Below are 26,184 nucleotides of genomic sequence, written 5' to 3' on the forward strand. Positions count from 1 at the left end.
TAGTTTGTGCTGTAACTGTGATGTTTGGTAGTTTGTGCTGTAACTGTGTGATGTTTGGTAGTTTGTGCTGTAACTGTGTGATGTTTGGTAGTTTGTGCTGTAACTGTGATGTTTCCCACAAGGGAGGAGGATGGAGTGCCCCCAGTGCAGGAGGGAATGTGGGCAGAATGACAGGTTCTGCAGTGACTGTGCCTACAATCTGCTTTCTGCAAGGACACCTGTCCCAGGTAAGCCCCCTAGATTCATTTACACCCCTTTACTTAGCTAGCTACCATTATCCCAGCTTGCTAAATTAATCAAAGCACAGGTAATTAATTGAAATTCAACTAAATAGCCTGTTACTTAAAAGAAAATGAGAGTCCACTTCTAATTTAAATTCATTTTGCTGTAGTGCTCAATTTTTCTAGGAATATGTAAAATGTATTTTTGGAGGGTGGGTTGGAGTGTCATCATCGACTACAACTGTTATGCTGTTTTTGAAAAAGAGGCATACCTTTTGCTCATCTTTTATGCCTCAAATGAAGACAAGGTTATCATTAATGGACATTTGCAGGATGTCCATAACATCTGCAGCTGACTGTTATGCCACTCGCTGTGTTTTACTGAAGCTGGCTGCAGTGAGACAAAGTTGGTCTTGTGATCTTTTTATCTCAACCCCAAATGTATTCACTGTACTGCAGTAGCAAAGGAATTGGCCTTGCCGTTCCAACACTTTGAGAGGGGACTGTATATGGCTGTGAAAATCCCTGTAATACTCTCTAACTGCTTTGATCATGAAATGTCTCATATATTACTCCTACCACCATGCAGGTCTTTGGACAGACATTTCAAGTCAGTGTTTACTCTTGTAGAGGAATCTGCCTACATTGTGATGGCTGCTGTTCTGTTTTTCTCCCACTGTGTTAGACTCTCACTCTGATGATGACACTCACACTGCTGACCACACCCACTCTGACCACGCCCACTCTGATGACGACACTCACACTGCTGACCACACCCACTCTGATGACCATGCCCACTCTGATGACCACACCCACTCTGATGACCACACCCACTCTGATGACCACACCCACTCTGACCACGCCCACTCTGATGATGACACCCACTCTGACCACGCCCACTCTAATGACCACACCCACTCTAATGACCACACCCACTCTGATGACCACACAGACCCTGGCCCTCGTGAAGTCAAGGTGTCTACCCTCTCATAGTGACACTGCTCCCAGCCACCATCTCCTCCTCACCAAAGTGCCAGAAGAAGAAGCCCAGGAGGACTGGAGCGAGCACCTGAACTGGGACTTGGGAGGATGAGCCTGGGCTAGCGGTCGCTGGGACATTAGTGCACCACACACACACACACACACACACTCACACGCACACGCACACGCACACGCACACGCACACGCACACACTCACACACACACACACACACATTCACACACACACACACACACACACGCACACGCACACACACACACACACACTCACACACACACACACACACACACACACACTCACACACTCACACACACACACACACACACACACACACACACACACTCACACACACTCACACACACTCACACACACAAACACACGCACGCCGGGGAGGGGGCCAGGCTCCTGAGAGGGAAGGATGCCGTTTGGAGGGCTGGCTGGTCTGAAGGAGCGCTTCCTCAAACCCGGGGCGGAGGAGGTGAAGTGCACCATGGGAGACTCCCTGGGGACCCTGCAGAAGTAAGTCGTGCTGAGCTCCAGGCTCTCCTGGGTGGATTAGGGGTGGGCTCGCTGATCCTGGATCAGTGGCAGCAGTGCGGTCTCTGCACCTCCTTGGTGGATTAGGGGCGGTTTCCCTGATCCTGGATCAGTGGCAGCAGTGCGGTCTCTGCACCTCCTTGGTGGATTAGAGGCGGTTTCCCTGATCCTGGATCAGTGGCAGCAGTGCGGTCTCTGCACCTCCTTGGTGGATTAGGGGTGGTTTTGCTGATCCTGGATCAGTGGCAGCAGTGCGGTCTCTGCACCTCCTTGGTGGATTAGGGGTGGTTTTGCTGATCCTGGATCAGTGGCAGCAGTGCAGTCTCTGCACCTCCTTGGTGGATTAGGGGTGGTTTTGCTGATCCTGGATCAGTGGAAGCAGTACATTTCACAAGCCATAGAAGAAGCTGCCTTGGTTTGGAAGTAGACCAATTTAATTAAATTTTTCACTGAATGGTTTTGTTCGGGTGAAACATCATTTGTGGGCAGAATGTTGCTGTCTCTCATGTACAGATATGGTAAATGGCAGGCATTTATATAGCGCCTTTATCCAAAGCGCTGTACAATTGATGCTTCTCCATTCACCCATTCATACACACACTCACACACTGACAGCGATTGGCTGCCATGCAAGGCCCCGACTAGCTCGTTTTGGGGGTTAGGTGTCTTGCTCAGGGACACTTTGACACAGCCCGGGCGGAGGATCGAACCGGCAACCCTCCGACTGAATGAATAATTTTCTTTGTAAGTTGCAAGGGTTGAGAAAATAAGTTCTGGGTAAATAAATAATATTTAATCCTTAGCCGAGTCTCGCAGGCATTTCTATATGAACCCCTGATAAAATAGAACTGAAATACTTATTTTAAGAATTTAATTTAACAACAATTCTAATAGAAAGTTTTGTGCTGCACAAAAAATGTCCTTGTTGTGAATAAGGACATTCACTCAAGATATTGTTTGAACAACCGATTGTTAGTCGAAACAATTACATAGAAAGAAAACACAAAGTTAAATTTACAACCTGTTTTAAGCTTGTGGTGTGCTCAAACAGGTGGCACTATTTCCAGTGATGTAACTCAAATGTTTCATTTTCAACAACACATTCACATTTACATAAAGAGTAAATAGGTGCAGAAATGGTGTGTTTTGTGTATTAACACAGTCCTAATGATGCTGTGATGTTGATACATGATAAATGTACATTTGAACTGATATACTGATATAAGAAATTGTGTGAAATACTTACACAAACGTTATATATATCTATATGATTCGTTTACATTTTTCAATTAAATATGCAATCCACATGCAAGATGACTACAGGGATGCTCACTGACATGTTGACTCTGCCTGTGTTTATCCTCCTTAAATTTGAGTTTCATAATATACTGTTGACGGTCCAACACTCTGTATCAAAAAATTGTATAGCTGTACAATAATTCAAGTTCATTGGTTGAAAATTGGTTCTAATTGCCACAGCCAATGGCATTTCAAGTTCAGCACATTTACAGAGAATGGGGAGGGGTGGGTGTTGTGGTTTGAAGGTGTTTGTTGCTGCTATTCCTCTCTTGATCGCTAGAAGTCCGAAATTATCTATCGTACCTTGAGGCTAAGTGATTACACAGCTGCGGCTGAATACAGTCAACAGATTTCTAAGGTAATACTTAGAGAAATGCAAAAGTTAACAAAAACAATTTCACATAAATTTACAATAATAATTCTACAACTTCTAAAAGTAAAGATCCAATCGTATAAATATTTATTGAGGCTAAGTATGTTTGTCTGTTGCTCTTAAGCACATATGAAAAGACTACGGAGGCAAAAGAAAAAGAGAAATAAGAAATAGAAATAAACAATATGGAAAAAAACTGTTTAACAAAACCTGAGGCAGGAAAATATATTGACAAACACATAGGTAAAAGATAAATGTCATCCATTAAAAAGTCCTAAAAACTAATAAAGGAAAAGCAACAAAATATAGCCAAAAAAAAGAAAAGAAAAAAGAAACAGGTCCAAAAACTGCAATAAAACACATTTACACACAACTGAAGAAAGCCAAACCTGACCTGGCAAATCTGACCTGCATTCATTAAGCCAAATCCACCCCATAAAGCTGCCAGTTTCTTTTTCATTTGGGTGCTTATTTGCTAGTACTGTATTTGACAGTCTAATAAATCCCATTATATTGTGATGGTCATAAGGCTACTCTGGTAAATTAGATTTGTCTCCATCTAGTGGCAGCTCAGTTAAAGGCAGTGAGCAAAATACAGGACTGTTCATAAAATTAAATGTTTAATAATGCCAATTAATAAATGTTCAAATGTGTCTGGTGAAATACTGAATCTGGCACCAAATACTTTCATAACTTCAACCAGCCAAGCAAACAGTGATGAAGAGATAATAATGTGGCTAATGGCACATGAAGGTCATGTGATTTACGAATAGAAAATACATAGGAAGGATAGAAAAAACAAAATAATTAATGAATAGAAAATAATAGAAAATGTATTTTTTGGAAAAAATATTATCTTCGATATAACCCATATGGTGAAGGTCTCAGCATAAAACAATTTTACCATCCCTGATTATGCACCACAGCAATGGAATAATGTACAAAGATCAGCCGTGCTAATTCAGAGACAGAACCTGAGAAGACTCAGTGAAGGCTGCAGTATAAAACATGTAATCTCAGGGACTTTGAGTGTGGAATGATTGTTGGTGCCAGACAGGGTGGTTTGAGTGTCTCAGAAACTACTGATCTCCTGAGATTTTCATGCACAACAGTCTTTAAAGTTTGCAAAGAATGGCACAAAAAAATAAAATAAATCCAGTGAGCACACAGAAACGCCTTGTAACTACCAGTCCAGTCCAGTATATCTACTCACATTTCAATGAATACACAAATAGAAAGGCTTCAGAGTCAAATATTTACAGCTTTTTCTCTCTTTTTTTGCCATTGCAGGTTTTTACAACAACAAAAAGTAAAATTACAGTATGTGACTGTAAACTGAAAGAAACAAAAATAATGACAGTAAAATTACAGTGCAATGGTAAACATAAAATTGTATTGTAAGGGATTGTAAGGGATGGGGTGGATGGTTTGTGGGTCTTCTGTTAGGGTCTACCCACATCACCTCATCAAACACATTCAGTCAAAACGGCAAGCTACAGGCAAGGCAGGTGCCCCCACAGACAACCCACCCCGAGAATGGGGGCACCTGCCTAGGTCACATACTGCTTTGTCTGAATGTATCTATGCAGTGCCAATAGGGCACAATCTACTGCCATTACTGTACTATAGTACACTGACACTTACTTGCATATAGTCATAGTGAAGGTCTTTGACTTGGTCATCATGCAGCAGAGTGTTGATATACTGACACGGTTCAGATGATGGAATGTTGTGTGATCTGCGATGATTTGCTCTCGTAGTTAATGTAGGCGGATGCTGTGGTTTTCCAACACTAGTGACAATGACCAGTTCCCCTTCATGGGTGAACAGATGTTGCCTTCCAGCCTCAGGAGGTCGTAACACAGTAACATCAAAACTGCATTACATGTACTTCACTGCACTATACCTATTTTTTTGAGGAGCACAGACCTAATATTGTAAGACTACATTGTATTGTCCTGTGATGCAGAATGATGTGCAACACTTACATTGGTACAGTCTTGTGTAGAAAGTTGAAGACATACCAGTTCTCCAGTGTAAATGTCCATATTATGGATGCTACTGTGTAGTGACTCAGGTTGGGCTGGAGTCTCTGCCCAGCCTCCCTTTTGATGATTGATGACATGGTCCACCATAGTAGCCATAATATCGTCAGAAATATGTCTCTGTCTATTGCCTGGTCCCCTTCTCTGTTCTTGTCTTTGTCATCCTCCTACTCCTCATCCTCTTCCTCTTCCTCTTCCTCTCACTGTCTTCATGTTTGCAAAGTTCTCACAAAAGAGGTGCGCATACCTGAGCTCTATTTGGAGTGCTAAGGCTCAGACTGATTGGTGTTCAATTAGCGTATAAGTGTTTTCATGTGTGTTTGGAAACATACATTTCAGGTATGTTTTGCATTTTAAATAGAGGTGTTTTTCAGACGATTGCAAGATATTTCAAAGTGTCTAATGTAGGAAACGGCGTGTAGTGTTTTGCAAGAAGTGTGTTGCAGAATTGCAAATGATGTGCAAAGAAAAAATGTTTGCCTTTGTTTAAGGCATGGTTACAAATGTTAAGGTTTTGATGCTTTTGTCTAAGCATTCACTTTCAGTGTGTAAGCAATTGGCAAAATCTGTTAATGAGCACACTGGCCACACTCCATTGTTTATACTTAAATACTTTAAGTTATTGTCATTATTTGCTCGAATACAATCTTGAATTGAATGCATTGCTTTTAGAAATTATACTTGGTCGGGTTATTTGTTTGTTCAATGTGAAAACGGTTAAATCCAATAAACAAATGCAGGATTAATCTTTGGTGATTATTCACATACCTGGAAAAGATTATTAAGGACATCAGGTTCAATTTAGTCTCCGGAAATATTGGCTGCTTTTCAGAGTTGTCTCTTACTCCAGGGGCCTGTTTCACAAGACAGGATTACTGAGTTAGCTGGATAAATGCCTTGAACCCTCCCAAATCAGGAACATGGGCTGAAGTAAAAAGAGCCATTCCGCGTTTTACTCTGTGCAGTCATCCAGCAAACACGGTATGACTGCTTTGTGAAACAGGCCCAGAGGAAGACAAAGATTTCTGCTCTTAATTACTTAATCACCTTAAATAACTTTAATTACTTCAATACTTCATAAAGGCTTGATTTAAATATATGTGGGAAAATATGAAAACACCAGACAACAACCTCATTCATTCAGTTTTGTGACGGTACAAGAATAGGAAACTGCACTTTATATCCATCCACACATACATGTGATCATGAGCATGTAATAGTTATAACTATCATAGTAATATTACTACATGTCATTAGACTGTACCAGGAGCAGGGATGGGCAGCTCCAGTCCTGGAGGGCCGGTGTTTATCCACTGATTCACTCGTACATTAGACCACAATAAAATGCTACAAGACGAGAACATTCATCAACTGCTGTTTATCAGGGAATGTGCTTATAAATGAGAGATCATATAAATGATTGAGTGCACTTTGTACAATGTAAGTCTGCAAGAAAACATGCTAGAAAAGTTTTCCTTCACAATTTAGCTCGAGCTCACCAGAAAGATCCACCATATTATGTCATGATTACAAACATCTCCAGGTATAGAGACAAAGGTGTATTGCAGTAGGCTTTTCGATACAAATCTCAACATTACTGAATGGTCAACCAAACATAGTATGACCTGAAAAATGATGCCTTTTCAAGCTACTTATTAGAAATGTTGTAATTATCACTGATGTAAAAAGGTGAGAATTAACTTTTAATGAGTCACGCAGAAAAGCTATGAATATGTGAGTCACAGACATTTAAAATCAGTGTCTTTTATAGGAGTGCATGTTTCAAGTGAGAGGTAAAAATGGAATAACCAGGACATCTACTCCTTTTTAATAAAACATGGATTGGCACAATGATGGAGGCATTTATTCATCAACAGAACAAGGAGTTGAGCTGGGTAATCAGTTAATATTCCCTTATTGATGCGGTGTGTTTTATGACATGGCAGGAATCATCCAGAGCTTGCTTTGAACTCACAGTTAGAATTTAATGTAATATAATGTACTGTATTGTATGTAATGTATTGTATTGTATTGTATTGTAATGTACTGTATTGCATTGTAATGTAATCTTTCAACAATCCCATTTTTCCACAGCTAGTCTACCTGAGAGATAATCATTAACATGTACCATAACCTGTGTTTTATCAGATTTAATTGCCTCATATACCAAAGGTCAGGTTGATCATGGGTAGAACTGATCTTACAAAGTGAATACAGTGAACTGAGCGTGTCCTTCTCCAGGAAACTCTCAGTTTGGAGCTTCAGTAAATGGATAAGATTCATACTTTTCCTTCTTCTTCTGCAGAAACATTTTGTGGGTGAACTGATTTCATTACAGAGTTTCCCGGTAAGTGACGCTAAATCAAAAGTGTTTTTAGCGCTGGCTAACACAGAGAAACTAGTTCAGACTAGCACTGCAGCCTGGGAACATACAGGACTTCGGCATGGGAGGCAAACAAGTGCACTCCTTGGATTCATTTACAGCTTATTATACATACTTCAGGCTACAAATGCTTTGTGTGTTAAATACTGTAGACACTTTGTGCTTTCTGAATTCTTTGCTATATAACAACACATATAACATACACAGTGAGCTCCATAATGTTTGGGACAAAGACATATATTTTCATGATTTTGCACTGGACTGCACACTTTTTGGTTTATAAATGGTTGAATTCATATTCAACCATCCCAAGCTTGCCCTCTGGTGTAAAAACACTTTTGGCATACTTTTCTTGGAAGGGATTTATGGCTTTTCTTCCACAGCTAGACTCCCTGGGAGATAATCCTATACATTCACCGAGCACTTTATTAGGAACATTTTTACTTTATTACACCTACCTATTCATGCAATTATATAATCAGCCAATTAGGGCAGCAGTGCAATGCATACAATCATGTTGATACGGGTCAGGTGCTTCAGTAAATGTTCACATCAACCATCAGAATGGTTTTTTTATCTAAGTGACTTTGACAGTGGAATGATTGTTGGTGGCAGACAGGGTGGTTTGATTATCTCAGAAACTGCTGATCTCCTGGGATTTTCACGCACACAGTTGGCAAAGAATGGTGCAAAAAACTAAAAGAAATGCAGGGAGCAGCAGTTCTGTGGGAAGAAACGCTTTGTTAATGAGAGACGTCAGAGGAGAATGGGCAGACTGGTCAAAGCTGACAGGAAGGTGACAGTAACGCAAATAACCACACATTACTACAGTCGTATGCAGGAGAGCTTCTCTGAACACACAACGCATCACAACTCAAAGTGTATATGCTACAGCAGCAGAAGTCTAAAAAATAAGTCTTATGAATACCAAATAAAGTGCTCAGTGAGTGTATATAGATTTTGATAAGATAAGGCTTTTGCCTTGTAAAGCAAAGGTCAGGTTGACAATGATGAATAGAACTGATCTAAACAGAGTTACTACAGTGAATTGAGCACTTTACTCTTCAATGAGTTAGACTAAAATGGCCAGCATGTATTCATTAAAATACAAGATTACTAAACTAAAACTGCGTGATGTCTCCCCCAAGGGAGGAGGATGGAGTGCCCCCAGTGCAGGAGGGAATGTGGGCAGAACGACAGGTTCTGCAGTGAATGTGGCTACAATCTGCGCTCTGCCAGGACACCTGTCCCAGGTAAGCCTGGCTGCACCGATAAATAACATTAGAAAAACTCAACACAAATGTCTCTTTCCAAATATAATGCCACAGTTACTCTGGAGCATCAACTGAGCTCAAAATGCACATTTTCATCCAGAACAATTTCTCGGACTGCTGGAACTGTGTCCATGCAGGCAGAGGTTTCCACCAAAGCACCCCAGTACTCTGGGGTAACTGTGCCATTGTGTTTAGAAAGAGACATTGCTGTTGAATCTTTCAAATGTACATTTTCAGCACATTGATTACCAGAGAAGGAGTGGTCCATAGAGGTCCACTATATCACTGTATCTAAAAAAGTTGTGAAATCGAGAAACCTCGTCACATCTCAGTGAAATGGTCTGGATGGATAGATAGTACTCTGGGTAGGAGGTCACATACTTTAATTTAGTTTTTGGGTGAACTGCATCTTCAAGCATAATCTAATTGTTTATAGGGGCCATGTTCACAGTCTCTTTTGTGTGGTATTCAGTACAGTAGTCGGTTTTGCCAATGCATGAGTAAGTGGCACCTATGTCCACCACCATGAACTGGAGTTCTTGTTGATGAATAATCACTGGTATGGTGGGTTCCTCTTGTGGTTATGTAGAAACAGTTGGTTACATTAATCTCCGTCCGGCTTCTCTGGGCATCCCTAACTTTGCCGGTTTGCTGCTGGTCCTGTCCATGGGTTGGTTGGACAGGTGGATGTCTGGTTTGGTTGCATCCCCAACACATTTCCTCCTTGGGTTGGTTCTCTGACCTTCGTGGCCCTTGATTGGAGTAGTTTAACGGCTGTACGGGGAGACCTCCCTGTTGCAATTCTCTGCCCATTTGTCCCCAATTTGTCGGCTCTCCAGGTGGGCCTCTCCCGCCACCCTGCTGGAATGCTCCACACCTTTCCCCCTCTTCCCTGTGGGGGCTGATAACCACTTCCAAACTGATTAACATACTCATGTACGGGTGAGACTGGCGGAGCTGGGGCAGCTGTTGGAGTTGTTGAATTTAATTCAGCTGGAATCAGTATCTGCATTTTGGGGTTTTGCTGCAATTACTGGAGCTACAATGGTTGAACCTGGCCCAGCCTGTTCAGCTCGCACCACTGGGCCTTGTGTCTTTATTTTCCGTCTTTCCTTTGTCTTTCTTAGCTGTAGTGAGTGTCCCCAGCTGTAGCTGTGTAAGCTTGCTGGCCAGCAGCTTGCTTTATTCGTCTGCATCTTTCTTCTCCTTTCAATGTTGCTCCACATGGTGGGTTATGTGTTCTGAGAACATTGGCCACTCCATCTTCATTAGCCCTGCCACCCTGTCCAGTCATTTTTGTACTGGTTGCAGCAGGCTCTTTCTGACCATCAATTTTTGTGCGGTGGCGTTTGCATTCCAGGGTCTTCCCTTCTCTTCTCTCCATCTGTGTTGGAATGTGTGTAGGAACGTCTGTACACTTTCTCCTTCCTTTAGCTCTTCTCCTTCCAATTTTGACGGGTCCATTTCATCTGGATACAGCCGCTGGAACTCTGCCCACACCACAGTTCTGTATCCATGGAATCACACATGATCTACTGAATGGCCCATTACTGTGTGGTGCTGTGAAGAGCCCATCGGTCACATGCTTTCTGACCACATCAATATGTGAGGGAGCAGAAGCGACCAGGAAGGGGTCACAAACAATAAGTTGGGTAACCACTGAAATAAGCTAGGAACCCCTCACAAATGTGTGGGGCCACTAGCAGAGGAATATAAAAACGAGAAATCAGTTGAACAGGATAAGTGCAAACTAGCACGGAATGCGTGAAAAAAGGGCAAGTTTAATAAACAAATAACTGAAAAAGGGAACCAAACTCCCCTGCAAATCGGCAACCTAAAATGTGACCTGAACTATAACGGTCAGGGAAAAACGAGATTCCTGAATGGCAGAGACTCGAAAGGGCTAAACCTCAGAGGTGAACTCTCCCACTCACTCCTCTAAACAGAAGAGGGCCTAAGCAACCAAAATAGGGAAGGTCCACAGGAACCAACCAACACAAGAGAAACAATACTGGTCCCTATACTTCTAACTAATTTCTAAAGAGGTAACTGAATGCTTTTCCAGACTAAAAGCAATTCAGTCCTCCAAACTCTCTGTCTTTCTACCTCTATACCTCTATACCGCTATACCGCTATACCGCTGTACCGATATACCTCTATACCGCTATACCTCTATACCTCTATACCTCTATACCGGCATACCGGCTCAGTGTACATGTCAAAATGGAATACCAAAGCCCAGAGCAGTGCCAGGAAGAGTCTTAAATAGCTCTCCACACAGCTGACTGCAATCGGCCATGATTACACCCGCATTCCACATGCAGAAGGTAATTTCTCTTGAGGTCTCAAGGTTTCTTAAGGTTCACAGAAGATCCGTGTTTATTCGTTGACACGCAAAGTCAAACTACCTGCAAACTGAACATAGCTTTCCACTATGCTGTATCTACAAATAAACAAAGCAATACATCATTGGACAAATGTTGCACTAAATATTACAATACGCTGTCCACAAGCAATCGGCGGCCATTTCAGGTAAGAATGCAAACACCTCATGGAATTGAATGCTACATTAGGCTACTATACAAGTGAAACTCAAAAAATTAGAATATCATGCAAAAGTTCATTTATTTCAATAACTCAACTTTAAAGGTGAAACTAATATATCATATAGACTCATTACATGCAAAGTGAGATATGCCAAGCCTTTATTTCTTATATTTTTGATGATTATGGCTTAAAGCTTATGAAAAAAATATTGTGGAAAGGTTCAATATTGTAGGCCCAAAGTGTCACACTCTAATCAGCAAATTAATCCAAAACACCTGCAAAGGGTTCCTGAGCCTTTATATTGTCTCTGAGTATGGTTCAGTAGAATTCACAATCATGGGGAAGACTGCTGACCTGATTGTTGTGCAGAAAACCATAATCGACACCCTCCACAAGGAGGGAAAGCCTCAAAAGGTAATTGCAAGAGAAGTTGGATGTTCTCAAAGTGCTATATCAAAGCAAATAGAAAGTTAAGTGGAAGGAAAAAGTGTGGAAGAAAAAGGTGCACAAGCAGCAGGGATGACCGCATCCTGGAGAGGATTGTCAGGAAAAGGCCATTCAAAACTGTGGGAGAGCTTCACAAGGAGTGGACTGGGGCTGGAGTTGATGCATCAAGAGCTACCACACACAGACGGATCCTGGACATGGGCTTCAGATGTCGTATTCCTCTTGTGAAGCCGCTCCTGAATAACAAACAACGCCTCTTACCTGGGCTAAAGAAAAAAAGAACTGGTCTGTTGCTCAGTGGTCCAAAGTCCTCTTCTCTAATGAGAGCAAATTTTGCATCTCATTTGGAAACCAAGGTCCCAGAGTCTGGGGGAAGAATGGAGAGGCACACAATCCAAGATGCTTAAAGTCCAGTGTGAAGTTTCCACAGTCAGTGTTGATTTGGGGAGCCATGTCATCTGCTGGTGTTGGTCCACTGTGCTTTATTAAGTCCAGGGTCAACGCAACCGTCTACCAGGAAATTTTAGAGCACTTCATGGTTCCTTCAGCAGACAAGCTTTATGGAGACGCTGACTTTATTTTCCAGCAGGACTTAGCACCTGCCCACACTGCCAAAAGTACCAAAACCTGGTTCAATGACCATAGGATTACTGTGCTTGATTGGCCAGCAAACTCACCTGACCTGAACCCCATAGAGAGTCTATGGGGCATTGCCAAAGAAAGATGAGAGCCAGGAGACCGAACAATGCAGAAGAGCTGAAGGCTGCTATTAAAGCATCCTGGTCTTCCATAACACCTCAGCAGTGCCACAGGCTGATTGCATCCATGCCACGCCACATTGAGGCAGTAATTTGTGCAAAAGGGGCCCAAACCAAGTACTGAGTACATATGCATGATTATACTTTTCAGAGGGCCAACATTTCTGTATTTAAAATCCTTTTTTGATTGATTTCATGTAATATTCTAATTTTCTGAGATTTTGAATTTGAGGTTTTCACAAGCTGTAAGATATATAGTAACAAATAAAGGCTTGAAATATCTTGCTTTGCATGTAATTTGTCTATGTAATATATTAGTTTCACCTTTAAAGTTGAGTTATTGAAATAAATGAACTTTTGCACGATATTCTAATTTTTCGAGTTTCACTTATGGCTTATTCTATGGCGTTTCTTCATCCGTGTTTATTCGTTGACACGCAAATTCAAACAAACAGCAAACTGAACTTTGCTTTCCACTATGCGGTATCTACATACAAATAAATAAAGCAATTCTTTATCATTAGGCTATTTATCCATCAGATATTGACTGTGAAAATTCCCTGCTTTCAGCGAAAAATGGACATGTTAATCTCACCACCACAATTGTCCATATAAAATGCAAGTTTAGCCTTACATAAAAATATATAAAATTGTAGACCTGTATTGGCAGGAAAGTAAAATCTTTAGACCAGTCGCCTATGGTAAAATAGACCCGGTGTTATATTCTATCAGCCAAATATTGCGTGACCACGGACTTCTGAGTGCACTACCCGGTCTAGAACACAGTTGTTCACAGCAGCATATTTACATACCAATCAAGTCTATCAGGCAAAAGCCATAGGGATGGAAGGGATAGAAACATAAAGAATTATAATTTTAACTGATGTATTAACATTTTTTTACACACAATCGACCAGTGGACGTGAACTACAGGGATTTCTGCAACTGTGAGGTTACACTGTCAATGTCAATGTAAATGGAAATATTTAATTTGGCACTTAGGCTGACTTACTATTATTGGACTTTTATCTATTAAGATGGCCCAAAATAAAGTTTGAAAATGCGATGAAATTTCTCAGTAATTCAATAATAAAAAAAGATACGACCTCAAGCAGTATCTTTTAACCAGTTAACCGTTTAAAAAAAGGTATGGTAACCAGTTATAAAAACTGATGATTTGTCACATCCCTAGTGTGGAGCAGGTTTTTCTTGCCTGCACAGTGGCTAGCTAGTAAGTGGCACAGAGCTAACATTAGCTAGTGCTAGCTCAAGAGAAAGTGAAAGTGAGGAAGAGGGACAAAGAGGGAAAGTGAGGAAGATGCAGGACCGAGTCAAAGCTGAAGGACAAAGGTCTGCTAAAGGGGCCTGTGAAGAGGAGGAAAACTTTTTCTCTGATGATGATGATGATGATGATGATGATGATGATCCGGGATTGTGGCCAGGTAGATTGACCGACAGTGTCAGAAATGTAGCCACCACAGCAGACACAGACCAAACAAAAACAGCCGCAGGACTCTGAAGGCAAGCCTTTTCCCCGGTATTTGAAATACACAAAGTTGGCCAACGGACGGGAGAAGATGAAAAGAGACTGGGTCACCCACAGCAAAAGCACGAAGGTATTATATTGCATCCCACGTGTGCTTTTCTCACAGGAACAGAAAACGCCTTCCCAGAATGCACTGAGTAGTAAATGACCACAAGATGTCTGAAGTTAAGTGGCGTGGAATGTATGATAAATTTCCTGTTCATGAGAGGACTAAGGGACACAGAGACTATTTGCAGTGGAAATACCTGCAGCACTCTGCAAAGTCTGTGAATGGCATTGACTATCAGTTGCACAAACAGATTGAATTGGAAATGGAAAAAAACAGCTCTCTTGGAGCGAATTTTGGATGTCACACTGCACTTGGCATCAAGAAATTTAGCTTTCAGAGGGAAAACCAAAGACCTAGATGTCCATAATGGAAATTTCCTAGGCATGCTAGAGCTCTTGTCCCATTATGATCCACTCTTAAATGAACATTTACAAAAAGTGAGAGACGAAAAAATGGAACAAGACTGACTCATCTGAGCTCTGACATCCAAAACAAGTTTATAGAACTGTGTGGCAAGAGAGTTGTAAAAACAATAGTGAATTAAATGGAGGATGCCATTTACTATTCTATTATTTGTGATGCTACTCCAGACATCTCCCATACAGAGCAGCAAGTTCTACTTTTAAGATTTGTGCACTATGACAAAGACAAGGATGAATGGGAGATCACTGAAGGCTTCCTTGAATTCAAAGGCTTTTACAGAAAGACTGGCAGTGAAATAGCGGAAATGATTGAGAAGGCATTGCACGACCAAGGTATAGACATAGCAGACTGCGGAGGACAATGTTATGATAATGGGGCAAACATGTCAGGTAAAGTGAAGGGAGTGCAAGCACTGATACTGAAGAATTATCCACTTACTACATTCTCGCCCTGTGCCTCTCATACCCTTAATCTTATTGGTGTTCATGTGGCAGAGTCATGCCCAGAAGTACCAAAAATATTTGGTGTGTGAATTGTCTATATAATCTTTTCAGTGCCAGGCCAGAATGATGGACCATCTTAAAAGAGGTCTATTGTCATCTATTTCTCATATTTTGGTCAGATATTAAAGCAGAACATCACTCAGGATGCAAATACTGCTCATGGCGCTGTATGTCTTCATTTCAATTAGACGTTTCAATTATAGCGTGTTCAAATAATACATCGGCCCTACATGTGTTTTCATGGCATAAAGATTATCATTACGGTAAAAACGAGGCCCTTTCTGGCACCAACAAACAAAACAATGCACCTAGGAGGGAGTTGCAGTGGACTTGGAGCTGGGTGGCTTTCTCCATCAGGAGATGACAGATGCGGCGTATATTGTAGAGGAAGAACTTGCAGGTTCTGGCAGTGGTGGATACTTGTGGAGCCTGGGTGAGGCAGTTATCAAGAGTCACCCCAAGATTATTTGCCGTATGGGAGGCGGAAACTACAACAAGTCCTCAACAGTGAGTGAGAGGTCAATTGTCGGAGAGGACTTAGAAGGGATGTAGAGAAGCTCAGTCTTGGCCAGGTTAAGCTTCAGGTGGTGGGAAGTCATCCACGCAGAGATATGAGCCAAGCAGGCAGATATATGTGGTGACCTGAGAGTTGGGTGTTGTGCGGGGGAAAATTCCCTTTTTAACATGCACAAATAAGCTATCACAGGTGAGCATCGTCTGATGAAACAGATCCAGTAAAAACACAACAATAGCTATTCTTCTATTTAACTTTCGTATTTATTTGCAAAGAAATGACAGAAAGTGAGAAAGCTTACCGGCTTTCTGATTTGAATCAGACGTAGTAAGACTCTTATCCACACTTTTCCTGAAGGGGGGGCTTTACCAAAACAAAAAGACATGAAGCTGGCCACGAACATTTATCAGTATTTTGTCTTCTGAATACCCCTTGTTGACCTTGCTGTAAGACCAGAATGTGCTAGCTGAGAAGCAGAGACATTAAGGTGAAAGGCTGTCTGTCTGCTGGAGAGAGACAGAAAAAGACTCATAGTAAGCAATTAATTCAGAAAGTTGTCTAATAGTAATAAGGATTATCACTAAAAGATTATTTGTAATCACGTGATTGTCTTTATGTTAACACACATTGTCAATTAAGAATCAATTAAGAAAATTACCCTTACAGTGTCATCGGCGTTAGAATGGTAAGAAAAGGCAGATAGGTCGAGGAAGATGAGGGCAGAGGCGAGGGATTTGGCTTTAGCAGAGTGGAGTGACTCAGTGACCGCGAGCAGGGCAGTCTCAGTGGAGTGGCCACTCTTGAAGCCAGACTGGTTGGGATCGTGGGGATTGTTCTGGAGAAGATAAGTGGACAGTTGGGAGCAGACCACCCATTCCAGAGTTTTAGTGAGAAAGGGAAGAAGAGAGACAGGCCGGTAGTTGTTCAGGGCAGAGGGGTCAAGAGTAGGTTTTTTGAGCAGGGGAATGACTCTGGTGCCGGAAGAGAGGGAGGTTTTGATTAGAGAGGAGAGAAAAGGGAGAATGTCATTAGAGTTAGATTGTAGAAGGGGAGAGGGGATGGGGTCAAGAGGACAGGTGGTCGAGTGGTGGGATGTAAGGAGTTTCAAAGTGTCGGAGTCAGAGGGGAGAAAAGGAGGATAGGGAGTTGGGGAAGGTAGGAGGGTCAACAGGGGGAGAGGGTGGGGAGAAGGAATTGCGAATGGCATCGACCATCTTTTCAAAGAAGGAGACAAAGTCATCAGGTGTGAGTGATGAGGGAGGTGGGGGGGAAGTGTACACAATCACACACGTACACACACAATCACACACGTACACACAATCACACACGTACACACACAATCACACACGTACACACACAATCACACACGTACACACAATCATACACGTACACACACAATCACACACTTACACACGCAATCAGGCTCACATGTACACACACAATCATGCTCACATGTACACACACAATCACCAAAACATGTACACACACAATCACACACGTACACACACAATCACACACGTACACACACAATCATGCTCACATGTACACACACAATCACCAAAACATGGACACACACAATCACCAAAACATCTACACACACAATCACTCACGTACACACACAGTCACACACGTACACACACAATCACGCTCACATGTACACACACAATCACACACATGTACCCACACAATCACACAACCATGTACACACACAATCACACAAACATGTACACACACAATCACACACAATCACACACATACACACACAATCATGCTCACATGTACACACATAATCACACTCATGTACACACACAATCACACACACATTTACACACACAATCACACTCACATGTACGCACACAATCACACACATGTACACACAATCACACTGACATGTACGCACATAATCACACACATACACACACACATGTACACACAATCACACACACATGTACACACACATACACACACACATGTACACACAATCACACACACATGTACACACACACAGGAAACATGGATTTTAAAGTAATGTAAAAAAATCTCTCTTCCCACTTGGCCTCCTCCCTCTCTCCTTCTCTCTCTCCTCCCCCTCTCTGCTTCTATCTCTCTCCTCCCCAACCCTCTCTCTGCTCCTCCTCCCTCTCTCCTTCTCTTGCTCTCCTGCCTCTCTCCTTCTCTCTCCTCCCTCCCTCTCTCTCTCTCTCCTCCCCATCCCTTTCTCTCCTCTCCCTCCCTCTCTCCTTCTCTCTCCTCCCCCTCTCCCCCTCTCTCTCCTTCTCTCTCCTCCCCCTCTCCCCTCTCTCTCCTCCCTCTCTCTACTTCTCTCTCTCCTCCCCCTCTCCCCCTCTCTCTCTCTCTCCTCCCCATCCCTCTCTCTCCTCCCCCTCCCTCTCTCCTTCTCTCTCCTCCCCCTCTCCCCCTCTCTCTCCTTCTCTCTCCTCCCCCTCTCCCCCTCTCCTCTCTCTCCTCCCTCTCTCTACTTCTCTCTCTCCTCCCCCTCTCTCCTCTCTCTCTCCTCCCCCTCTCTACTTCTCTCTCTCCTCCCCCTCTCCCCCTCTCTCTCTCTCCTCCCCATCCCTCTCTCTCCTCCCCCTCCCTCTCTACTTCTCTCTCTCCTCCCCCTCTCCCCCTCTCTCTCTCTCCTCCCCATCCCTCTCTCTCCTCCCCCTCCCTCTCTCCTTCTCTCTCCTCCCCCTCTCCCCCTCTCCTCTCTCTCCTCCCTCTCTCTACTTCTCTCTCTCCTCCCCCTCTCCCCCTCTCTCTCTCTCTCCTCCCCATCCCTCTCTCTGCTCCTCCTCCCTCTCTCCTCTTTCTCTCCTCCCCCTCCCTCTCTCCCCCTCTCTCTCCTTCTCTCTCTCCTCCCCCTCTCCCCCTCTCTCTCCTTCTCTCTCTCCTCCCCCTCCCTCTCTCAGTTCCAGTGCATCTCTGCTGAAGGAGGCTGAGTTCATGCAGCAGGGTGGGAGCCTGTATGTGGTGCGTGTTTTTGGGGTGTACCGGGGTGTTCCCCCCGGCAGGGGGCACTCGAGCCAGATGGGCCTGGTGATGGAGCTGATGGAGAGGGGGTCTGTGGAGTCCCTCCTGAAGAGGCTGGGGGGCCCCCCTCCCTGGCCCCTGGCCTTCCCGTCTGGCTCATCAGGTGGCTCTTTCACAAGCCATATTACAGAATTAGGGAAATTCTGCGTGCGTCACGTAGGTCCTTTAACACCTGCATGGTAAAAGTTTGAAATAGAAAATACATTTGAGTAGATCAAATTTCAAAATCAGTTTACTTATGATGAAATTTCAACAGTTCGGACGAACTTCTCGCTCAGGTAGGATAAGCAGAAGCAGAAGAAGCAAACTGGTGTGAATTCACCTGTAACTCAATATCTGTCTACACTTAAGCTACTAAGCACACTTTACTTCTCTAACACTTTCAGCAACTGTAACGTTTATTTAGCAATATCAGTCTGAAGTCTAGAAAAGTGGGAGAGCTAACTCTGGGTAAGCTAACTCAAGAACAGTGGCAGATATCTCCACTCTTAAAAAGGGGTTCTGAAAGGGTATTTGATTTGATTCCATAAGTGAACCATTTTCAGTTCCCCTCTATCATAGGTGTGAAGTGTGAAAACTCCCAGACAAAGAACAGTTTTACCAGACAAAGAACCCTTTAACTAGATAGCATTCTTTTATGGAATCACGGGGTTCCTATTGGAACCTTTTTGAATGCAGCCTTCAATCGTGTGTGTCTGTATGTCTGTGTGCGTGTGCGTGTGTGTGTACAGATTCAAAACCTGACTTGCTTCACTAAATACCTCTATAAATGGATATCCTGTAACATAAGCATCTGTACATTTGAGCAGGTGATCAGACCGTGGTCATGCAGGAAAACAGCCCGGTAGATCTGCATGCCTGTATGCAGTTAGTTATAACTGACCCGACCTCTTTACAACCAAGAGTCCTCAAGAGAAGACGTAGCACATCATTGTTCTTTGTTTCAGGTGTTTTAAATGAAATGAAACCTGACTAAAAACGGAAGCAGTGCTTATCTAAGTGAATACCCATTCATAACCGGAAACGTCTTGACGTGAAGTCTCAAGAGTTTGTTTCAAGTCAAGTTTTTTTTCTTTAATTTTTGTTCTTAGTTAGGTTGCAACATTGGGATTGGAGCTGTTCATTAAAATAGGGAAGTTGCGTGAAAGACGCAGGATGTTGAAGGAAGTGGGCATTTCCTCTGAGCATCCTATAGCACACAGTGAACTATGTAGTACACACTCAGTCACATCTCTCTCTTAATGTACTGTGGTGTGAAGTCAGTGTGTATATACTGTATTAACCCTCTCTCAGTGCAGTGTTAATGTACTGTAGTGTGCAGTGTGTATATACTGTATTAACCCTCTCTCAGTGCAGTGTTAATGTACTGTGGTGTGGAGTCAGTGTGTATATACTGTATTAACCCTCTCTCAGTGCAGTGTTAATGTACTGTAGTGTGTATACACTGTATTAACCTTCTCTCTCAGTGCAGTGTTAATGTACTGTAGTGTGTATACACTGTATTAACCTTCTCTCTCAGTGCAGTGTTAATGTACTGTAGTGTGCAGTGTATATACTGTATTAACCCTCTCTCTCAGTGCAGTGTTAATGTACTGTAGTGTGCAGTGTATATACTGTATTAACCCTCTCTCTCAGTGCAGTGTTAATGTACTGTAGTGTGGAGTCAGTGTGTATATACTGTATTAACCCTCTCTCTCTCAGTGCAGTGTTAATGTACTGTAGTGTGACAGTTACTTGCAAACATCAACATGGCTTGAAAATGCACATTTTATTTATTTAACTGCCGGGACTCAACTGTGTCCTCACAAGCAGAAGTTTCTGCTGAAGTACACCAGTATTCTGGGGCAAAGCGTTAATTATCTAGAACATTTGTTTCAGTGAAATGATCTGGTTGGCTAGATAGTACTCTGGATAAGTGGAAATTTCTTTTTTGGGTGCACTTACCCTTTAATGTCTTTCTGTTCTAGAAATGCAGCATTTTGGATTGGTTGAAGACTGCACACTGCCGGACTGGTCTGTCATTGGATCTGGGGGTTTCGGACAGATCTATAAGGCCAAACACAAAGATTTGGGGATGGAGGTGGCAATCAAACTATTGAATTATGATGATGGGTAATATCACACAGAGAGAGACACACACACATATGTATACATGTACACATGTACACACACACACACACACACACATGTATACATGTACACACACACACACATACACACACACAATCACACACACATGTACACACAATCACACACACATGTACATACAATCACACTCACATGTACACACACAATCACACACATGTACACACAATCACACACACATGTACACATGTACACACGCAATCACACACACGCACACACACATACGTGTACATGTACGCACACACACACACACAGACCCATGTACACACACAATCACACACACATGTACACACGCACATACACACACACAGAAAACATGGATTTTAATGTTAAAAAATGTCTAAAAATCTCTCCTCTGTCCTTCTCTTTCTCTCCTCCCCCTCCCTCTCTCCTTCTCTCTCTCCTCCCCCTCTCTGCTTCTATCTCTCTCCTCCCCAACCCTCTCTCTGCTCCTCCTCCCTCTCTCTTTCTCTTTCCCTCCTGCCTCTCTCTTCTCTCTCCTCCCTCCCTCTCTCCTCTCTCTCCCTCTCTCTCCTTCTCTCTCTCCTCCCCCTCCCTCCCTCCTTCTCTCTCTCCTCCCCCTTCCTCTCTCCCCCTCTCTCACCTTCTCTCTCTCCTGCCCCTCCCTCTCTCAGTTCCAGTGCATCTCTGCTGAAGGAGGCTGAGTTCATGCGGCAGGGTGGGAGCCCGTATGTGGTGCGTATTTTTGGGGTGTACCGGGGTGTTCCCCCCGGCAGGGGGCTCTCGTGCCAGATGGGCCTGGTGATGGAGCTGATGGAGAGGGGGTCTGTGGAGTCCCTCCTGAAGAGGCTGAGGGGCCCCCCTCCCTGGCCCCTGGCCTTCCGCCTGGCTCATCAGGTGGCTCTTGGCATGAACTTCCTGCACAAGCTTTGCCCCCCACTGCTGCACCTCGACCTCAAGCCCAGCAACGTGCTGCTGGACCACGGCTTCGGAGCAAAGGCGAGTCCCAGGCTTCCTCTATCTCTCCAGGCCTCTGGGCCAAGGCGAGTCCCAGGCTTCCTCTATCTCTCCAGGCCTCTGGGCCAAGACGAGTCCCAGGCTTCCTCTATCTCTCCATGCCTCTGGGCCAAGGCGAGTCCCAAGGTTCCTCTCACTCCACCTGTCCTTAGCATAGCCTGCGCTAGCATTGCTATTCCGTGCATCAATATGTTGAGGTTAATCTCTTGCACACCTTTGGGCTGGATCACTCTCTTTCTCTCTCTCTCTGTAGCTCACAGATTCACAATCTACTGATGGTTGCACATCCGGTCTTCTCTGGGCAGATGTGTGCTGGTGTCGGATAATCTGGTTCAGTTGGGGGCTCTTCTCTGGGCTGAGTGAGGGGGCTCTGGGCTCAGCTCTTAGCAGTGAAGTGTCTCTAGAATGAAAAGCTCTCTCTCTCTCTCTCTCTCTCTCTGTAGATCACAGATTTTGGTCTGGCCCGAGTGATGCGCAGTATTTCCAGTGTGGGGGAGCGGGGGGAGGACGGGGGCACGCTGCCCTACATGCCCCCCGAAGCCTTCGCCTCTGACTGGGCCTACAAAGCCACGCCCGCCTCTGACTCCTACAGGTACACCTCCACCTCCACCCCCACCTCCTACAGGTACCCCCCACCCCCACCCCCACCTCCTACAGGTACCCCCCACCCCCACCCCCACCTCCTACAGGTACACCCCCACTCCCACCTCCTACAGATACACCCCACCCGACCTCCACCTCCTACAGCTACCCCCCACCTCCTACAGGTACCCCCCACCCCCACCCCAACCTCCTACAGGTACACCCCCACCCCCACTCCCACCGCCTACAGATACACCCCACCCGACCTCCACCTCCTACAGGTACACCCCACCTCCACCCCCACCTCCTACAGGTACCCCCCACCCCCACCCCCACCTCCTACAGGTACCCCCCACCCCCACCCCCACCTCCTACAGGTACACCCCCACTCCCACCTCCTACAGATACACCCCACCCGACCTCCACCTCCTACAGCTACCCCCCACCCCCACCCCAACCTCCTACAGGTACACCCCCACCCCCACTCCCACCGCCTACAGATACACCCCACCCGACCTCCACCTCCTACAGGTACACCCCACCCCCACCCCCACCTCCTACAGGTACACCCCCACCTCCTACAGATACACCCCACCCCCACCCCACCCCCTACAGGTACACCCCACCCCCACCTCCTACAGGTACACCCTACCCCCACCCCCGCCTCCTACAGGTACACCCCACCCCCACCCCCACCTCCACCTCTCTCTCTCACTCCCAGCTATGCCATCCTGCTGATTTACATTTATCTCTCTCTCTCACTCTCTCTCTTTCCCAGTTATGCCATCCTGCTCTCGTCTATAATCACTGGTAGGAAGCCCTATGGTGGTGAGTGACTCTGTCCATCCTTAGACCACAGCTCATATGTGACTTGTGCTGCTGGTCTATCTCCTATCTCCTGCATGTTCTTCATCATTACAGAAACTCTCTCTCTGTCCATCCCTCTCTCTCTGTCCATCCCTCTCTCAGATGCTGCGTTAGGCAGGATCCGGTTTCGGGTCCCAGAGGGGTACAGGCCCAGTCTGGAGGGGGTGAACAGGGCAGCAGTTGAGGGTTTGGGGGAGATCATTGACCTCATGGAGAGATGCTGGGACCCCAGCCCCCAAAAACGCCCCTCTTTCCATGGTGAGAACAGGAGAGGCATGTGCCAGCCAGTCAATCTCAGTCAATGAGTCAGTTAGTCAGTCTGTCAGTGTGTCCGTCTGTGAGTTAGTGTCTGACAGCCAATGTCAGTGGTGTAACAGTTAGCAGGAAAGACAAGCAAGGTTCATATCTCTGTCTGAAGGAGGCAGAGATGCAGTATTACATGTTAATGGTGGTCACAGTGCTGTATTGTTTGCACGTTGTGTGTATGTATTGTGTGTGTGGTGTGTATTGTGTTATGCATGTATTGTGTTTTGTGTGTGGTGTGTATTGTGTGGTGTGTGTGTGTGGTGTGTATTGTGTTGTGTGTTTATTGTGTTGTGTTGTGTGTGTGGTGTGGATTGTGTTGTGTGTTTATTGTGTTGTGTTGTGTGTGTGTGGTGTGTTGTGTATTCAGACTGCCTCCCAGTGACAGAGAAGGTGTTTGAGCTGCACAGCCGTGGAATTCATGATGCCATCCACCAGGTGTCCAAAGCACTGGTACTGCCATTATACTCTCATTACACAGTTATTACAGTATCATAACACAGTTATTACAGTATCATAACAGTTATTATTCTCTCTCTCTCTCTCTCTCTCTCTCTCTCTCTCTCTCTCTCTCTCTGTCTCTCTCTCTCTAGGATGAGCAAGAGATATCTCCAACCCCAATACCCAAGGGTACAAACACACTGCCATTTCATCCCCAACATACACACTGCCTACAAACACATCATTCATTAATGCAATTTCACCACTCAGTCCAAAGAGGACCTGAGAGGACATATGGAAGACAGAGGCTGGAGGGATGGACTGACTGAAATATGAAGAGGAGGAAGATGAGACAGAGTGAAAGACAGAATGAACAAGAGACCGAGAGAAAGAGAAAAAGAAAAAGAGATTTCTTTTTATATCCCCTTTATTTAAAACATTGCAAATACATACACAATTCAAACAATCACAATGTTCAAAATTTTAAATGAATTACTATAAGCCAATCAAAAAAGCAAAAAAGAACCCGAAATAAAAGAAGTGTGCCCACAGTTTGGCTGCCTCTCCTGGAGAGAGGAGGGAATGTGTGTGTTTGGCCTCTCCTGGAGAGAGGAGGGAATGTGTGTGTTTGGGCTCTCCTGGAGAGAGGACGGAGTGTGTGTGTTTGGCCTCTCCTGGAGAGAGGAGGGAATGTGTGTGTTTGGCCTCTCCTGGAGAGAGGAGGGAATGTGTGTGTTTGGCCTCTCCTGGAGAGAGGAGGGAATGTGTGTGTTTGGCCTCTCCTGGAGAGAGGAGGGAATGTGTGTGTTTGGCCTCTCCTGGAGTGTGTCTAAAGCACAATATACTGCCACTCGCTACAAAACACAATGAGACAAAAAATATTTACAAAACATTACTAATTGTGCTGTGAAGTAATTCTCGAATTTGATGCATTTCTTCTGTATGTTTACTGTATTGCCTAATTGTTTTGTCTGATATGTACAGGTGCATCTCAAAAAAATTAGAGTATGGTGGAAAAGGCTCAAAAGGCTCAAAAGATTCATTACATATAAAGAGAAATATTTCAAGCCTGCCAACTGATAACTGCTGATTATATTTATTATTACATTGATTAAAGCCAAATAAATGTCCACTTTTGGATGTCAGGACCAACTGAAATTACCATTGTTACAATACAGATGAGTATGAGTGTGTGAGTGAATGGTGTGTGTGCCCTGCGATGGACTGGCGACCTGTCCAGGGTGTATTCCTGCCTTTTGCCAAATGTATGCTGGGATAGGCTCCAGCCCCCCTGCGACCCTGATCAGGATAAGTGGGTTCAGATAATGGATGGATGGACAATCCAGATGAGATGTTTCTGTAATACGGCCCTTGGTTCCCTAGCAACCAGTGTGGGCTGCTATGGAGCGATGAAATGCGGACCCTAGTCGACTGAACCCTCTGGTACCCTGGCCACTGCATTACAAATAAGAAACTGATAAGAAATTAAACTGCTGTGCTCGCTAGAGTAGATTCTTTTTTGCAATCAGGCATCACTATCATGCGGTTATTATCATGTCACAGTTTTTATTACTTTAAAAATATCAACTCAACCAAAAGGGTGGATGGGGTTGAATAAATATCCAGGACTTTTTGAAGTTTTGTTGGATGCTTGTCGTGGAGGAGAAATAATGAATTTGCTTTAACTTGTGGAAGAACCTATGCATTTGTAAATCGCTTTGGATTAAAAGCATCTGCCAAATGACTAAAATGTAAATGTAAATGTAACTTTTCTCCAATAGAGCCCTGTGCCCCTGGGAGGGTGGAAGCCACTGATGTGAAGAGCAGCTCAGTGAGCCTGTGCTGGGAACGACCGGTCAGCATGGAGGGAGTTTCTTATGAGATCCACATCAAGTACAGCTGTGAGGGAGAAGAGC

At 44.2% G+C, this 26,184-nt stretch overlaps 1 protein-coding gene across 1 annotated transcript in view; it reads left to right on the forward strand.

Moving 5' to 3' along the window:
- Positions 1–1,639: 1,639 nt before the first annotated feature.
- Positions 1,640–26,184, forward strand: part of LOC133134558 (receptor-interacting serine/threonine-protein kinase 4-like) — a 67,267-nt gene continuing 42,722 nt past the window's right edge. The window contains exons 1-8 of the mRNA XM_061250759.1: positions 1,640–1,740; positions 18,832–19,055; positions 20,920–21,064; positions 21,733–22,057; positions 22,519–22,667; positions 23,436–23,485; positions 23,627–23,782; positions 24,198–24,280. Of these exons, the coding sequence (XP_061106743.1) occupies positions 1,640–1,740; positions 18,832–19,055; positions 20,920–21,064; positions 21,733–22,057; positions 22,519–22,667; positions 23,436–23,485; positions 23,627–23,782; positions 24,198–24,280 (1,233 nt within the window). The remainder of the gene's footprint in view (positions 1,741–18,831; positions 19,056–20,919; positions 21,065–21,732; positions 22,058–22,518; positions 22,668–23,435; positions 23,486–23,626; positions 23,783–24,197; positions 24,281–26,184) is intronic.

Source organism: Conger conger, chromosome 8 (genome assembly GCF_963514075.1).
Source record: "Conger conger chromosome 8, fConCon1.1, whole genome shotgun sequence".
NCBI classification, from domain to species: domain Eukaryota; kingdom Metazoa; phylum Chordata; class Actinopteri; order Anguilliformes; family Congridae; genus Conger; species Conger conger.